The sequence below is a fragment of the Cinclus cinclus genome, chromosome 1 (assembly GCF_963662255.1).
Source record: "Cinclus cinclus chromosome 1, bCinCin1.1, whole genome shotgun sequence".
Lineage (NCBI taxonomy): Eukaryota > Metazoa > Chordata > Aves > Passeriformes > Cinclidae > Cinclus > Cinclus cinclus.
Window position 1 is genome coordinate 141508932 of NC_085046.1, and position 18252 is coordinate 141527183.

General features: G+C 44.9%; 1 protein-coding gene across 1 annotated transcript; it reads right to left on the reverse strand.

The window, feature by feature from the left end:
* Positions 1-1121: 1121 nt before the first annotated feature.
* On the reverse strand, positions 1122-2072 carry LRATD2 (LRAT domain containing 2). Its single transcript, XM_062503991.1, has one exon. The coding sequence runs from the start codon at positions 2070-2072 to the stop codon at positions 1176-1178; it is 897 nt and encodes a 298-aa protein (XP_062359975.1). The 3' UTR covers positions 1122-1175.
* Positions 2073-18252: the final 16180 nt, after the last annotated feature.

An 18252-nucleotide genomic window follows, 5' to 3' on the forward strand; every position in this document is an offset into this window, starting at 1 on the left:
GCACTACACTCCACCTTCCTGAGGGACTTGCACAACTTTGGAGGCATGTCCTCTCCTCAAATGCCATAGCTTAGCTGCATACCATAGAAATTAGCAAAAAAAAAGGAAATATGAAATCCCTAATGAAGAGGAAACTGCTTTGGAACATGCAAGCCCCCCATCCTGTAATGTCTTCCAGCCTGTGCTCCCTTCCATCACAGCTGTGTTCACTGTGGTGCAGAACATGTGGCATGCTCACAGCCAGCAGCATCCAGCCAAGAGGTCACCTTCTCGAGGGACAGGTTATTGAAGACATACTCTTACACATAAGCAACCTGCTTCTGCTGTCTCTTACAGTCATAATCAGGAGCTCTGCCATTTGCTTTAGAAGTCAAGGCAGCCTGACAGTAACAAGCCCTGACACAGCTCAGTATCTGCCTATAGGAGTCCCAACACACACCAGCGTGCAGACTATAACTGGGGTGGCAAACTTCCTTCTCTGGGACCTGTCAGCAATAAATACATCCTACCCCCAAAGCCACATGTTGATGGCAAAGGAAAATGTCCCCCAGCCCACCTGCAACCTCTTATCAATTAAGGAGGCACCAGGTACATCAAAACTATTTCATTAAAATCAGTGGGCATTTCTGCCTAACACCTTCTGGGGAGCTGGTTACCAAACCCACAAAGCCTTGACCCAGGCAAGAAGCAGCTCCTTGCAATGCCAACAGAAGCCACAGCTGAAGAGAAACAGTGGCAGAGAAGGAAAAACAATATCCTCATGCTCAGAGCTACATGGTCATGTCCCGGAAGTTGTTGGTTACTTCTTAATTAAATTCTTTTAACTTAAATGTCAAAGACATTTAGCATCTTGTAGGGTCAGGCCTACTGGCAGATGGCTGAGGAAAAGGCTATGTGTGAACATGGCAGAGGGGAAGGGAAATAAGTGAGAGAGGAGAGGGGTAGAATTGCCCTGAGTTTTATCCTCTACAAATAAGTCAGGGGTTTTATCATCTAGCACTGAAGGAGTTAAGCCCTAAAGCACAGACACTTAATCAGCTTTCCCCCTTCCTTTCACATGTGATTGGAATGAAGCTGCACTGAAGCAGCCCAAAGGGCTTATAACAGCTCAATTTCGCAGCCTTCAGTTTTAATCCCCATCACCCAGGTTAAGCAGAATGGTGGTGCTGAGGCTGCTACTCCACAGCAGTCTGAGCACCTGGATGATGATGGTCTTCTTCCTCCTCTTCCTCCTCTCCTGCAGTTTGCAGGTGGCTGGAGAGCTCCTGGATCACAGCAGCCTTACCAATCTGGTCATTTCTCCTCTTCTCCATGATCAGATCCTCCAGGCTCTGAAACTCCAGCGTGTGGCTGCGCTTGTCACCCAGTCGGATCTGCAGTCGGTAGGGCTGCTTGCCTATGCGCAGCTCCCCGCCGATTTTAAACTCTCGCTTGCCGTATCGGCACCAGGCAGCAAAACACTCAGAGTTTCTCCAGCTCAAGTCCCGATCCTTGCAACCCACCTGCTCCAGGGCATTGCGCACCACCGCGGCAGGGCTGAGGGGTTTGTAGCGGTACAGCTGGTTGGCGATGCGGCCCCGTCTGCCCTGGCTGGCATCGGTGAGGAAGCTGTTCACCACCTCCAGCCGATGCAAGTGCACAACTTGAAAATCCCCGACATAGACCACCCAGTGCGGATACTGGGCTTGGCACACAAACTCCACGAGGTCACCTGGTTTACACCTATTCAGCAGGTTCTCCGGGGTGTAGGTGCTCAGATGCCCCCCACCTCCTCCATCACCCTCCTCTAGCTGCGCATCCTCCTCTGAGAAGCTCTTCTGGTAAATACACTCATCCCGGTAATAGACTGAACACTCCACCTCGTGCAGCTGGGGATCGTAGGGCTGCAGGGCAGGGTTCTCACCCCCCAGATCATGCACCGAATCCTGCTGCTGCTCCAGTTCATCATCGTCATTCGAAAAGATGTAGGAGACCCCGATCCTGGGCCCTTCATCTCTGTCCATACCTGTCGGGTCGGCCGTGGGAACTTCCTTATAGTTGAGATGGGTCAGCTTCTCCACCTGATTCCCCATGCCCGCTGCAACGACAGACACACGGCGGGGCCATGAGACCGGGCGCGGGTGAGCGGTTCCCAGAGAAGCAGCGCGGACAGAAGCGCGGCTCCCCCCCTGCACAGGCGCCAGGCTCTCCCCGCTCAGCGCAGTCTCCAGCGGCGCCCCGGGGGGGACACGACACTTCCCTACCTGTACGGAGGAAGGCGCGGCGGCACCGCCACCTGTTAGGCGGCGGCGAAAAGGAGGAGAGAGGCGCAGGAGCCGCCGGGGAGCGGGCAGGCACCGAGCCACCTGTTAGAGAGGGGCTGCGAGGGCCTGGGGAGGTCGGGAGGTCCGAGCTAGGGACGGCAGAAAACGCACCCCCTCCCCGCCGGCCAGGTGAGCAGCGCCGGGCCGCCGGCCAGGTGCGCCTCCCCCGCCCTCCCCCGGCACCGGGCGGCCGCGAACTTACCCCGCGGGGCCGGCGGCTGCGCGGCGCCGGGAGCGGCTCAGGGCGAGCGGGCGGCGGGGCGGCAGCGCGGCTGGATCATGGCCCCGGCCCGGCGCGGCTGCTGCTCCCCGAGCAGCGCCAGCGCCCGAGCGCCGTGCCGCCGGCTCCGCGGCTGGGCATGAGCTCCGGAGAGGCACGGCCGAGGGGAGGAGGAAGGCTGGATCCGCCGCGGACGCCCCGGCAAGCGCTCAGCCCCCAGCATTTAAAGAGGCAGATTTTCTTTTTTTTTTTTTTTTTTTCCTCCTTCTTCCTCCCTTCACCCCCCTCCCCTCCCGGCTTCCTCCCCCTCACCTTCTCCCTCTCTTCGCTCCTACATGCCAAGCGCTTTGCTCCCCTCCTGGCTGCTGGCAGGCGGAGCTCGGGCTCAGGGCTACCGGCGCCGCCGCTGCGCAGCTCGGCGCGGGCAGCGCGCTCAGCCCCAACTCGCCCGGGCGCGGCGCCTTTAAGGGAGCGGTGCCACAGCAGCCCAGCCCGCCCGTGTGCTCGGGGGGAGGCTCCGCTGCCGGAGTTTGCCCGGGACGGCTCCGAGAGGCGAAGCGGAGCCTCGGTGCGTGGCCGTGCGAACGCCGCGGTGTCCGAGCAGAAGCGCGGAGCTGCCCCGGGGGAAGCGCCGGGAGATGCCTCCCCTGGGCCGCGCTCATTGACAGGGAAGTTGTAAAGTGAACACGATCAAAGCACCCGGTTCTGCTGGGCTGTCTTAGCGCCTTCGATTCCTCCATGCGCCGAGTGTGTAATTAGGTTTATTAATTTATTTTGTTTCCCACTCCACGAGCTCAGTCTCTTTTTCAATATAGAAGATTATAATTCTTTCTCCTCTGGAAAGGCATTATGAGATCTGGTGGGAATATTTTGCTTTCTGTGTTTTGGAGAACACAAAACAATATTTTGCTTTTTCATTAATGTCTAGTTAGTGTGCTAGGTGGGTTTATTTTTCATACTATTTTAACATACACTGGGTATATTCCCGCTGTTAGAATAGACTACAGAGATAATTTATGGGATGTAGGAGTAATGTCTTTAATTTTGTCTCATTTATTCCCTTTGTCTGTTGTCTTGTAATTTATGAGCCCAACTGCAACTGCTGTTCTGAATAGCCACTAAATAGCTGCAAATGAAGGAACAATTGAGGTGTCACCACGGACCTGGGCACTGCCCGCAGGCTCAAAAAAAAAAACAAAACTGTTTCAATCAGATTCTACATCTCTGTGGTTTCAAATATAGACCTGCCCTTTGAGCTAGGAAGAATTGCTCCATCTGGGACTGGGGACATGAGCACTGCTTGGGGTGGTGGGGCCTTGAAAGCAGTTGCAGTAGCGGCAGACGGCCAGATCAGGACATTTTTGTTTTGGATTCAGCTGGTGGCTATGTCCATGGGAGCATTTTTGAAATGAACCTCCCAAACACCCAGCCGTGACACGCATGCACTTTGGTTTGCATCCCAGTGTGTTTTCAAACAGTGCCCATGTTTATCTCACATGCCACCAAACTAGATGTACTCTTGCATCAGGATTGGATCAAGGCTAGTTGTGCAAATGTCCAAAATGTCTTGAATGTAGATGAATTCTGGGCACTGCATGTTTCCCTCTGCAGTTCCTCTCCTCTATAGCTGCTGTTGGACAAAAGAGGGCCACCCATGCTTCATAGTCAGAGTTCACAATTTCATTGTGAAATTGCTTCACTAATTAAAGATGGGCATGTGTGAGAGTATCCTATAAATGAGGAGCTAATCTGAACATGTAAATGATATTTTTATGTTCTCCCATTTCCATTGGAATCTTTGTCTCAACACTGTATCTTATTATCTCTGGACCAGTTATACTTGGTTAAAATGTTTGGCAGTCCTGTGTTCAAGGCCAAGTTTCTTTCTGAATCTCCTGTAATGTATGGAAAGATGTCTGTACATGAGTGGAAACTCAGTATGGCCCAGGCAGTCTCTTTTGTGTTCCTGCACATCCATAAAGATCATGTTTTCTCTTTTGCTTGTCTGCTTCAATTTACCTCAGTGGTTAATTTTCTGCACCTTGTCTGCTGCTTTAATCTCTTTGAGTTTCCTTGCCATGACTGCTCCATGGAATCCATATTGTCTGTGCAATCAGCTGTTCTCTAGGGTAAGAAACCATGGGTGAGTATTTTTATATCGTAAACCGTATCCATAATGGTTTACTGCACAAGTAGGTAAGGAATTAGGTGGAAAATCCACAAATAATTTACAGTGCCTGTATATCACTTTGACTAGTGCCTAAAATTATGGTGCTTAAAACTTCTTCATGCTTAACCCCTAAGCCCCAAAGCAGCAGTGCTTGCACACATACTGAAGTCAACAGGGAAGCCCACACTGTTAAATACAATACCTCCCTGGTGTCACTCTCAGGTTTCAGTTGTTTGCTTGTTTAGACTGCAGAAGTATTTCTTTGTAAATTCTACTTTGGAGAGAATGCTCCACCCCAGACAAAACACAGCTTTGTTTCTGGAGTGGGTTCCTTCCAGCAGCTCCTCTATCTGAGTCCCTACAAAGACTGCAAGAAAACACGGTTAAATCTGCATGAGATCTGTCTCGCTCAGCTCTACGAGAGCCCTCCAACATTTTCACAGCTGAATTTCACATCCATATGCTCTCAATCTATTGTTGAATGCAGCAACATCTATCTACAGGTTCCTGAAATAAAAATACTGTTCTGTGGGTCTCAGTATGGCTATTATGGTATTTGATATTCCTGAAAAGTTGATAGCCCCTTTTCAGGCAAAAATACCTGCCATGCTGGAGCGCTCTCTAGGAAGCCAAAGCTGCTTGGCCATATAGTCCATTGATGTATACAGAGGAGACTCCCTCTTGGCTTAGAGACTGTGAGACATCTATGGAGCAAGTGACTTCTATTAATCTGTGTAGCTGCTATGATCCAGGAGCCTTTGTAGTGCTAGTTGTGATTGCTTTAAACTTAAAACTAATCTTGAAAATTCGATGTCACAGTTATTTTGTTGTCCCAATGGTATATCATCTTGATGCTTCAGTTGCAACCCTACACATATTTTACATCCAGATATTGAAAAGGTGGTGTTTAATAATCATAATTCATAAATATTTCATAAATCATAATTCATCCTTGCTTGGATATAAAGTATTGTGGTCACACTGTTAATATTATTAAAAGATATCCAAGATGTAAAAAAAAGTTTTGTTGTGTGTTTGTTTTTTTTCTTAGCAGAGAGTTCTCTTGCTTCTGAGTAAGACAAGTTTTAGTGTCATATTCTGTAAGCACATTCTGTTTCACAGGTATTCAGCCAGCTGATGGCTATGATATCCTTGAATTATTTAATAGCTTCCATTTCTTTTTTGCAGTAGAGTTTTATGAGAACTGAGGTAAACTATGCTCCATTTGGCAGGTAAGCACTCTACATCACGGACCTAGTGAACCAGAGTGCTTAAACACCATTCCACCATGTTGGAGTTATGGGGACTGGAGAAATAAACCACTTCCTAGTGAAGCCCATGGAAGTTCTTCCATGGAGTTCGGTAGAAATCAACTATGCCCTTAATTGAGGGAAGTGTATGATCTGAGAGTCACTTGGTGGATGGTGTCCTTCCATGACAGCCATAGCCAAGTCCTCCAAGGATATTTGGATTCAGAATTGTACCTTTCTTTTGTGACTTCTTTGTCCTCCAGTGGAAGCTGCATCCCTGCGTAAGGCACCAAGGTCCTGTAAAGGCAGGAATGCCACCTAAAATGAGATTCATCCAACCTGGCGTGCCAGTGGTAGCTGGTAGGGAATGGGACAGAGAGTTATGTCCTGGCAGCTGTTAGAATATGGTGCTTCCTTTCACTTGTGTCACACTAATACTCTCCCAAGGTTAAGTGCTTTAATGAGGCTGGATTTTCTCACATGCAAGAGGAAATTGTGCCTCGTCAGTTAATAAAAAACATTAATATTTAAGATTGCTTCCTTGGGGTATGAAAGACCAAGGTTGAAGTCTCTTATCTCACTGAAGGAATTTGAACTGATACCTCCCGGGAGGGTACTGAAAGCCACCAGACTATAAACTCTTTTTGAGCAAGTCTTACTTTCTCTGTCCCATTGAAGCTGTTCAGCTTTGTATGGGCTCATTAAATACCCATTCAATCTGTCTGAAAGAAAAGAAAAGAATGACAGCATCTCTTAGATCAGATGCAGGAAGGGGATGAGAGTGCTTTGAGGTCCTCCCTAACAAATAGTCAGATGTCTCACAATCATGCAGTATCTTCATCAGGACCCATTCAGACAGACCTGCCAGAAAGATCTGAAAGTTTTGGTTTTAGGAGGTGGTCATGAGAGAGTTTTCTTCATGTCTACCCTGGAAGAGATTGGGCCCCTGGGTGTCACATATCCTGCATGACTGCTGTAACCCAGATGCTATTAGATATAGGCTCCTCTTGGTTTCTGTTGTGTTAGAGCCCTGCTATATTGCTATCTCTGCTGGACCAGGCCTCATGAATGCAGAAGAGGGAGTTTGTGACATGAGTTTGGGCTTCTGTGGGAAATATGTTGGCACTACTTAGTGGTTCTGCTTGTGTCTCCAGGAGAAATATCAGGAATTTTGAGAAACTGAAAATTTATATAACTTGAAGTGTTGAGAAATATAGCAGGATGTTGGTAGAATTAGGTGTAGTAGAATATTGGTAGTAGAATTCTGAACCTCGAGTTTCATATTTGACAAAACACGAGAGAGATAATAAGCCTCTGGTGTCAGGAAGGTTTTATCTGCGTTTAGCCTATGCATCTTTGATTACATCATAGAGAGTTTGACATCTGTGTGCTTCTATGCATGATCTTTGCTATTTCTTATAGTGCAGCATGGCTTACCATATATTCAAGAAATGAAAGTTGGACAGACTGCAGATAGGAGAGAGACCCACATCAGAGAGCAAATTGTTTTTTTCTAAAACTCTTACTGGAAGCTTATGGCTCTGTTACCTACTTCCAACACTGTAATTTGTGACTAAATATGATCTGTGGCAAAATAAATTGCTGAGATTGCCAAAGCTACAGGTTTTTAACTGAGACATCCAAGCTGTATCTCAGAAGCTCTTCCACTGTGAGTTTTTAATTGGTGCATTTCAGCAAATAAAAACAAAATAATTAATATGTCAGTAGGGGCCTGGATTCATAGGAATTGCTATCAAACCAACTTGAGCAGCAGGAAAAGCTTAATTAAAATGTAGTCCATATTTTTTTTTACCAGAAAATAGAAACTATATTTCAAACATAACTTAACAAGGAAGGTAGTACAGCTCAGATATCTTTCTAGCATGAGAACTACTCATCCCTTGCATCTCTCATCTGTCTCATGCTGAGTTTCTGCCCTGGAAGCTCCTCCTGTGATGTGTCTTTTAGCACGTCACAGGACTGCTGGCTGCCTTGATAGCACAACATGTCCCTGCAGCTGGGGAGGGGTGGAACTTCTGATGGAAGAAACTTCTGATGATTGCTCCTGGTGTGCAGTACCTAAGCAGAAGCCATTCGTAAAAGGAAGGAATCTTTTCTTTGGCTGTTACTGTACTGCTGACAAAACATGAAAGTATTAATACGAGGTAAACACATCACTCTTTCCAGCAAATCTGTGATGTGACTGCAGTTATTTCAAAGAAACTGTGGTTGCCTGTTCAGGCCAGACCAGATGGGACTTCAACCAGCCTGATCTAGTGGAAGGTGTCCCTGCCCATGGCATGGGATTGTAGCTTTAAGGTCTGTCTCAACCCAACCCATTATATGATTCTATGATTCTATGACTGTGTGCTTATGCCCCCATGTAAAAGGGGTGGAACAGAGGAAACATTGAGCAAAGTCTCCTGTGGGTGGTGTCTGTGCCAGACTGTGAGGCAAGGTGATATCACAGGGTGATAGCACAGCTAGGAATGTGTGGGGTCTGCTCTCTTCAGCCCAGCTCTGGATGCTTGCTAACTTGACCCAGAAATACTGACCATGGCTGCTCCCCACAGCTGCAGATCCATGGCAAAGTACGGGAGCAATAGCTGAGCAGATAATCCACCTTGTCCTTCACCCATGAGACTGAGAAATTGGTTGATATTTTTTCTTCTGTAGCCAGTGGAAAGCAACAGAGACACAAAGCCTCAAACCATCTGTGAGGTGGATGTTTAGGGCATTCTGGTGGGCTTGTTCCAAACCCAGCAGAGCAGAACCCAGCCCCTGGCTGGTCTCAATTGCTGAGGCTGCAGTGCTGCAGGTGTAGGAGCTGTGGGGTTGTCCACAGCCACCTGCACCAAGGAAGGCCTTGGGCTAACCTGGCTCATGGTGTGTGTGTGTGTGTGTGTGTATGGAGGGTGGGAAAGAGCTGCTGCACACCTTGCCCTCCTTGTAGGCTTCTCAGAAGCCTCCTGTCCCCTTGCTTATCTCCCACAGCCCTCACCACAGACAGATGCACAGAATGAACCTGCATCAGCCCCAGGTGTGTTATGGGTATGCCTGAGGAAGGAGGATTTGCTGAGCAAGACAAGGAGGGAACAGGCAGCTGAAGGATCTGATCTGGGGCATTAGTGTTGAGGCAGAGCTGAGGGAAGCTCATGGGCTGCAGTTTGCATACATCTGAGGCAGTTTTGCACACACCCTCATCAGACTGAGGCACAGCAAAGCTGGATGTGAGCAGTAAGACACCCTTGAGAGCACCAAGTGTACTTTAGCAATGAATTTGGACTTCTAATGAAATGAAATGGAAAGATCAATGCTTTCGGGGCTCTGGTCTATATTCATAAATAGCAGCTACTCCTACTTGTTGCACTGACATGCTGCAATGATTAATAAAAGCATTAAGGTCCTGAGGTGCTCAGAGTGCCTCTTAACAAGGCCCATGGAGGCAGAGAGGAAGATTGCTAGGTAGGTGACATATTTTTCCAAGGAGCAGGGGTATCCAAATTTGAATCAGCCTGCTGATGTCCACAGTGCTTGAGGTGGTCCCTGACTCTTTACCTGGGCCTGCCTCTGGAAATGGCATGCAGGAAATTCCCTGCTGCACACATACCACCTTCCAGTGAAGTGTTCTCAGTCAGCTTCAAGCACCCCTCTCCTGTAACTCACTAATGATGCTGCTGAGCTGCCGTAGGCTGCAGGGGACCAGCCAAGCCCAGACAGCCTGGAGTGACTCCTGTGGATTCATTCATTGCTGCCTGCTACCAAGAACCATTTTCTACCTTAGTTAAATGCACACCTTGAGACAACCTCCTCAGCTTGTAGACAAATAGCAGGTAGTGTCTGCTGTGTTAAACAAAATTGCTGCCCCTTTGTGGAAGGTACATAAGCATGAGGAAATGCCTCTCTGCTTCTTCTTAAGAAAGCATCAGTATTATCTTCCACTAAGCCCTTTCTGATGGTGCCTGTGGGAGGAGAGCAAGGAGCAGATGGTTATTCCTTCAGTCCTGTGAACTAGTTAGATGAAAACCATATTCCTAGTAGAATCTACTGTCAAGGAAGCTTCTGGCCTGCTGGATGGCAGTGCTGGGTTGGATTTAGAAAATGGTCTCTGGATAATAATGTGTGTATTAGTAATAATGACTTTCATACTTGTTAGAACTGACAGGCCTATGTGTTTGTCTTTCTGGAGACAGATGTTCTCCAGCCTGGCTTTGTGGCTTTGTGGCTTTGTGGATTCCAACTGGGGAAAGACGACAGCATGAGCAATGTGCTGTTCATTGTTATTTCATTCCCATTTTTATTCCTTTCCCTCCTTTCCTCCCTCTTTCCTTCCCTGGGATGTCTTTTAGGCAGGAGCCTGACAGATCACATCAGCTGCTGCAGGGAAGCCTCTTGGCCATCTGAGTTCATCCTCCTCTGCCATCTATCAGAGCACAGGAGGAGGCTCAGGCAGGGTTCTGAATTTGTCTCAGTTCAGCAGCACTCCAAGTAGTTTGATGATGCTTTCCATCCTCACGTGTGATAGCAGCTGAAGATGTGCTTGATGCTCATGCTTGCAGGCATTGCTTCATCTCAGCCTCTGTATAAGTTAAAGCTGTCAGTTCAACACCAAACCCCCTTTTCTTGACTTTTTCTGTGTAACAGGGTGTTCTCTTGCTCTGATTCAAGTGTTTTGCGGTTACACATGAAGGAGATAACAGCATGAGCAAAGCTGTGGGTAAAGACAAATTATCTGTAGGAAAAGAGAGAAACACTGTTTTATGGAAGGCAGCAAGACCACCATGCCAAGGGACCAAAACACTGTAGCAAATGTCTGCAAGGATCGGCTTAAACCTCTATTGCCTTAAATTCAAAGTGATTTCAATGCAAAGCCATTTTTCAGCGCACTTTTGTATCAGAATGAGCTGTATAGAAACATTCCTCTGTGGAAGATTCAGATTCTCGTTTTTCACCTGACAGTTCCCTCGTTTGTTACCATAAGCTAAATCCAACCCGTAGTTAACATGAGGGAAAAATTCCAAATTACTTCAAGGGAAGAAAAATTAAGTTGTGTGCGTTGTGCTCTTTCAGGGATACACTGATTCAATGGTCTAATCTTAGTGGGTGTCTCTCTTTTTAGCATTTACAATCTAGTGATCCTAAGAGTAATCAGAAAGAAGACTGTTATTTTGCTGCTATAGAATAGATCAGGCAAAACAATTCCTACAGTCTATGTCATTTCCTTGTTCAAAGTAACAGTAAAATACACCTGAAGGTGATGACTTTGGGATAGGTTAATGAACTGTAGCTTGGTTACAACAGAAAATCATGACAAATTAGTCTGATTTTGGATCCTCTAAAGAGGTGCCTCCATGGCTGTGCCACACAGAAAAATTTTGTGTATTGGTAAAACTCAACAAGACAAACCAGTCTAGTGAATATGTGAGATTTTTTCTTTCTTTTTTTTTTTGTGTGGGGTTTTTTGTTTGTTTTGTTTGTTTGTTTGTTTGCTTGTTTGATTTGGTTTGATTTGGTTTTGGTTTGTTTTTTTTTCCATTTCACTCTTCATCCATGAGAAACTCTGAACAATTTGTGGCCTGAGTCACAGTCTCTGTAGCACTTACTTTTATAAGTGCAGAGGGAAAACATTGCTAGTTCTAGGTTCCTAGTACACGCTAATTAAAGCCATATAATAGCCAGATTTCAAGCATGTCCTTCCAGGGCAGACTGTGTCCTGGACTGTATTAATGAGTGTAGCCAAGCAAAGTGATCTTCCCCCTCTATTCAGCACTTATGAAATTACATCTGGAGTGCTGCTTCAGTTCTGGGCTCCCCAACAGAGGAAGAACAGTGACAGAACGAACAGACACAAACTAAAATCTGGAAAGTTCCATTTTAAATATTAAAGGAATGGGGATTTTGGTGGTTTTGGGTTTTTGTTTGTTTATTTTGGTTTTGGTTTTGTTTTTTTTTACCAAGGGAGTGGTCAAATATGGAACTAATATGCCCAGAGATATTGTTTAGTCTTCATCTTTGAAAGTATTAGACCCATCTGATCTATCCCAGAACAACCTGATCTAAGCAAAACCTCTTTGCAAAGGATTGAGTTAGATGACCTCTGCAGGTCTCTTTCAGGACACATTGATTCTGTGATTCTCACGGGTCACAATAAATCTGCTTACTAATAATTCCTACCAGATCCAGTGAGTATAATTTACAGCTTCTTTCAATTCCATCCTGGAGTCTGATTCAGTAAGAACTAGATAAAATCTGCTCACTTTGAAACTCTGTGAAGAGAAAATAAATCCTCGAGGCTCTCCTTGTCTAAATACTTAAGTTCTGAATTTCCTGGACTTCAAAGACAGAAACTCTTTTCTGCTTGGGAATGCAGATGTCAGTCTGTGGATGCCTGAGAATATAACTTTCCTTATCCTTGCAGATACACTGGATCACCTGAACAAATGACCCCAAACTGCTCCCCTGATTCTCCCCCAGCTGTTTGTTGTAGAGCTGTGTGTGCACCCTCTCCATGGCGAACAGCACCCTCTGTTACCTTGGGTGGTGCCCAGGGGACTTTGTCACTGCCCTGGGCTGACAGGCTGGAGCAGTCAGGGGCTCGTATGGTCAAGGGTTTCACGAATTCCCTTCCCCATTGGAAATTTTGGCATGTTAGTGTTGAAGGATTTAAGTCTGAAATCCAAGCTCGATGGAACACTGAAGTGAGTGCAGCACCAGGTCTTATGAAAGATAAGCATTACAAATCCCAAATAAATGCATGCTTTAAGGCACAAGGTTGCTTCCATTCTTCACTGATCTGGACAGGCTTGTGAGAAGGTGCTACCCTTGCAGGCAAGGCCGTGGGAGCTTGGCTCTCAAGGGCTATGGTCTCCTTGGTACTGCCGTGTTCAGTGCTTGTGATGGACAACCAGGTGACATCTGGGGTGAAGTCACTGAGAGCTCTGCATGTCTGGGCTCCTCTGGCTTGAAGCTGGCCTTATTCACTCCACAAAAGAGGCTTTGAAAAGTTGATTGCTTAGGTTTTAACTTTTTCAAAAAGGTTTCTCTGTTAAAAGCTTCTGCTTAGAAATACCAAACCCTGTTGTTGCTAAGATTAAGGTATTTGTTTCTTAGAAATGGCTTATAGGCAGAGACCAGCACATGGATTTTTGCTCCTTCTTTAGCCAAGTGGAGCGAAGGTGCTTCAAGTAAACTGGGCTTCCAGGAGGATCAGTTTTGCATGTGATTTTGATAATGGTTTTGGGAAGGAAGGGTCAGGTCTGATTTTTAATGTTTGTAACTCATATGGAAAAAAAAAGAAAAGTTAAACAGTACTTACCACTAACATATTGAGGGGTAAGGCTGTTTTAAATGAAGATAGCAAAACCAGCTACCGTGTTCCAGTAAAAATTTCGAATGTGTTTTATTTTTGCATACTAATTAAAATATGGAATATGATCAGATTTATTAGTTTTGTTTTTCTAGAACAGGACTTTTTTTCCTCACTTTTTTCTGTCAGGAAAAAAATCCACCCCTCTCTCCAAGGCTAGTGTCATAAGCAAAATAAAATCTGACTAATTAACAAGACCTCGGGAAGATTGTAAATACCTTTCAGGAAACAGGAATATTTTTGCTGTTGCTAAAAATGACCTTAATTGTGACCTGGAAAAATTGTGCTTGTAGTTTGTGAATGAAGGCAGTAACCATGCTGTGGTACTGCTGGTCTTATTATAAAATGCACATCACAGATTGTGTCTAATTGCACACGGTGGTTTTATAGTATCTGTAGCTACTGAACCAAGACTGAGATGTCAGATATCAGCACTCTTGCTGTAGTTAAATGCTGCTGCCATGTAATAGGTTCTGTTTATCTCTCTTCCAGCTTCCAAATTGCTGTGTCTTGGGTCAGTGACCTAAGTTCAATTTTTGTAAATTCCTGACTGAAGTTATTAGCTCTCCTCTTTAAAAACCAGGAGGAATTAATGTTGCATTATGCCCCATTCAGGGAAGTGTGGCCCCAACTTTTATCATTGTCACTGGGCTTGCTTGTGCTAGGTTTCAGCAGAGGAGATTGGTGGAATTCCTTCAGGAGGGCATATCCATCCCTTTGCTTACATGAAGAGGGAAATTTTCTGCTGATGTTTACAGAACTTGCAGCATTGTTTTATCCCTCTGGAGGCTTGGAAGAAGATAGAACTGTGATGTAGAGAACAGATACATCTTCATTTCCCCAGCCTCAAATACAGATGAGCTTGAGATGTGCTTACAAACAAAATGTACAATAAAAAAAATGGATATTCATGTTCCTAAAGTTCAAGGGTTCAATGCTGGTGCTTCAGAGACCATCGCCACTACCTTACCACCCTTAGTCCTCTTGGTCAGTCCTCCCTGTGCCTACCAGATTCCAAACACCATGATATGCCTCTGTATTGCCAAAGGGCCCTTGTGGTGCCATGCCTGGAGTGAACCTTCTGCAGTGCCCTGTCTTTCACCCTCCCCTTCAACTTCATACCAATAGCAATGGTGTCTTTCCACCAGCACCACCAGAATAAGATGCTGCTGAGAGGGATTGTGTGGGTCCTGTCTTTTCATGACCTGTTTTTCAAACAATCAACACTGCGCTGAACCACTTTCTTTGGCATATTTGGTGTCAGCTGCCAGGAAAAGACCTGAAGTGCTGGGCTCCTTACTGCATTTCATTTTCATGCAGCCCTGTACTGCTTCCTGTTTCCACTTTCATAACAGTTTTTGCAGAGTGCTTTGTTCTTCCCCGTGCACTTGGAACTGGCAGTAAAATGTGGATTGTTCTCAATGTTTAGCATCAAGTCCTACATGTGGGAAGTGATTTATCAACAAGATTACAGGCTGGAGTACTGTGGAAATTGGACTCCAAGGTGCCATAATTCTTTGGAAAATGCCAGCCACGGTAGATTTTACCTCCCAGCGGCTGTCCATTATTGATAGCCTTATTCTAATATTATGTTTATATTGTAGGCAATGACCAGCTTCTCAGCTTTATATTTATACAGGTACAGCTAATTCAAGCTTTGATCTTCATACTCATCTCTGTTCTTTCATGTCAGTCCCCTCTTCTTCTGCCCTCACAGTCCTTTTTTTTTCTTTCATTTTATGCAAGAAAGCTGATATTTCTTCCAAAACAAACAAACAAAAACAAAACTAAAAAACCCAAAACAAACAGACAAAAAAAACCCAAAAAAAACCCTAAAAAATCCCCAAAACAAAACAAAATCCCACTAAGATATTCTCCTGGAATCATAGAAATGCCAATGACTAAAACATGCGACAGCTGAGACAGACAGGCATTTGGGCTGGTTGTACACTACTACAGAATCTTCATGTCATTGACAGCTCATGCTGCTGCTAAGTGGCAGAGAGAAAAGAATGTTGTAGTTCTCCTGGGACATTTTTTAATTACTGGACCTATGGCAAGGGAAAAAAATAATTAGCACAAATGCCCACTTAAAATATCCAGCCATTGAGGTTTATTTCATGGGAGGGCTACAGGCTGCATTACAAAATGTGTTCAGTGGGGTGATGTGGCTGTTCTTGAGCTGACAACAAGGAATGAAGTGGTATTTCAGTCTGTCTACCTGCCAGTGTTGCCTTCTCTTATCTTCTTAGCTCCACACCAGAGCTTGCTGGCCCATAAACATTGGTGATGCTCTTAGTTGCTAGACAGCCAACCCACTGAACCTGGGGACCCTAAACTCCCCTGGGCAACATCAAAGGTCTAAGAGGCAAAGTTAGCAGGAGGTACAAAGACACTGAGAAATTTGACATGTCTCCCCCATGATCCCGTGAAACAGAGAAGTGCCAGACTAAATTGCTCTTTACATTTTTACGCTTTATATCCTGTTTTATCTGCCTGTCAGGGCATTGTCTCTTTGCCTGAGAAAATAAAGAACAGCAGGCGCTGAAAAAATCAAAGTGGTTGAACTACTTGGAGGCTGCAGTCAGTAGTCCCACTAAAGCTGGAGATATGGAGACTTCTAAGACAGCCTGAAGTTATCTAGAAGCTGCAATAAAATACCTGAGAAGTGATCAAGTGTAAAGTTTACCCATAACTGTACCAGCCCTTTTTAGACTGGAATTCTTTGATATTGAGATAAGCATCACAGATTATCCATAATATTTTGGAACCAGCAAGTTAGGAGTCAACTGTGATACAAATAAAAGGAATTTTGAGGGTCATAAAGTAAGCAAAATTAGCAAAATTCCTATTGGCTTCACCAGGAACAAGTGTGGGCCATGAGTTATTAGGCTGATAAATTTTCAGCAAGACTTAAAGAATTTTTGATTCCTTTTGTCTAGGACGGACTTTTTTATTCTAAGATTTTATTAATGTCCAAACAGGATGCTGTTTAATCTTCAAAACAAATACCAGCACTCAGAACACATCAATTGTTTGTATTCTGGGCTCTGTGTTACACTTATTCATGGACAGGAAAATTAAAATGAGAATAATCATTGTCAGAATACTAATGTGATGTAAACTAGTGTAGAGATATTTATTCAATAGAATGTAATTACCAGCAATACTCTATTTTCTGAACAGTGTGACTGTAATCCAATTTAGGCTGTTTAACCCCTGGTGATTTGTTTCCGTTTGTATTGTGATAGGATGAAAACAGGCAGGATTGCTGGGGGCAGCTAAAGGGAGAGTAAGGGGAAATAGGACCCCATGTAATCTTAGATCTTAATGACTTTACTAAATCTACATAACCACAGGGCTGTTCTTCATGGTTGTGCTGCTAATTGAATTTTAAAATAAGGGTAGATCCTACACTCACTTTCTCCCAACATAATTTCATTTTTCTGACGAATGCTTAGTCACCAGTTTAAAAAAATCCTTTATGACTTCAACCTGAAGTTACATGAGGACCTTGGATTTCATATAAGACAGGTTTCTCAGGTACATGGTGGAGGCAATTGTTTAAGAAGATATTCAAGGTGACTTTCATGACCAGCTTCTCTTGAATGAGTGTTCTCAACTGCAGGAGTTGTGGCAGGATCCCATGGGCAAAGGGCAGCTTCTCTCCTTCAGAGAGAGGGGCATCACAAGAAGGACAGAGCATGGGGAGCTTGCTGCAGGCAATTTCTGAATGCTAAAAACCTTCAGTTAGGTACTGTACACTCATTAGCACAGAGGAGTCCCCTTGAAACTAGCACAGTTTCTGTGCTTCTGAAACTAGCACAGGGTATCTTATCAGCACAGATAGCAGTCTTGGGACCTGGTCTTTAAATAAAAGAAGTGCCTGAGTGGTCTTGTTTTAGGTGCAGAGGGATATTTTTTAAACACCCAGAAATAGGTGGGGAAGATCTCCGTCCATCTGGTATGGATTTGCTAATGGTGATGGCAATTTCTCCATGACAGGCAACATTCAAGCAGAAACCATTGTGCAACTGCTACCAGACTAGAAAGTACAGAAAAGCAGTTCTCTCCAGTTCTGGATGGAAACCTGAGTAAGATTTCCAGCTTTGGGGTTTTTGCATTTCTGTTCAGGTTTTTGTGTCACTTAAACACCTGCCTTGGGCAAACTATGTCAGCTGGGACTTGCCCAGCTTATCTCTAGTGATCCTGGTTTTATCCCTTTTCCCCTTCAACTCTAGCTCAAACTCTTTCAGTGAGCCTTGTTATCTCCTGCACAGTTCCCTTTCCCTCTTTCAGACAAGCATACCCAATATTGACAGCAGGCCTGGTGTCATGTAGACCAGCTCATGAAGAGAAAACCCAAATTTCTGTCAGTGACAGCAGGTTCAGAATCAGGTATTGGGCTGCTGTTCTTCCTATATCTTCCCCCATCATTCCCTGCAACTGGAAGGATGGAGGAGAATACTACTTTTGCTTCAAATGTTCAAATGTAACCTTACTATAATTTGCAGTGATGAATTCCTATTTTTAGAAGTAAGCATGGAGACCAAAGTCCTTATTTGAGGGGGTGGTAGGAGGCATATGAGGCATATGTGGCACCCAGTCAGATCTCAGTGTTTCACAGTTCAAGTAAATTTTGCACCTGAGAAAGCCAAGTGTTCTGCAGAGGCTTAAATGAGAATGTGTGATAAAGAGTTTTTAGAGAAAGTGTTCAGTAGGCAGTAGGGAAAATAAAAAGGAACACATTATTAACATTTCAGATTGTCCATGTAGAAGCAAAATAAGGTGGGAGATGAAATTTATGTGTACTGTTTATCACTGTCATGGTCTGAAAGGTACTGGTGTGTGCTCCAGGCCATATGAGGGAGCTTTCTCCACCTGCATCCAATATTCTTGTTCCACGACAGTTCCTCCTCATGTTTTCCCTTGTTATTTATGGT

Bases quoted from the DNA above. Each gene is read 5' to 3' on its own strand.
- LRATD2 (XM_062503991.1), bottom strand. From the start codon at position 2,072: ATGGGGAATCAGGTGGAGAAGCTGACCCATCTCAACTATAAGGAAGTT.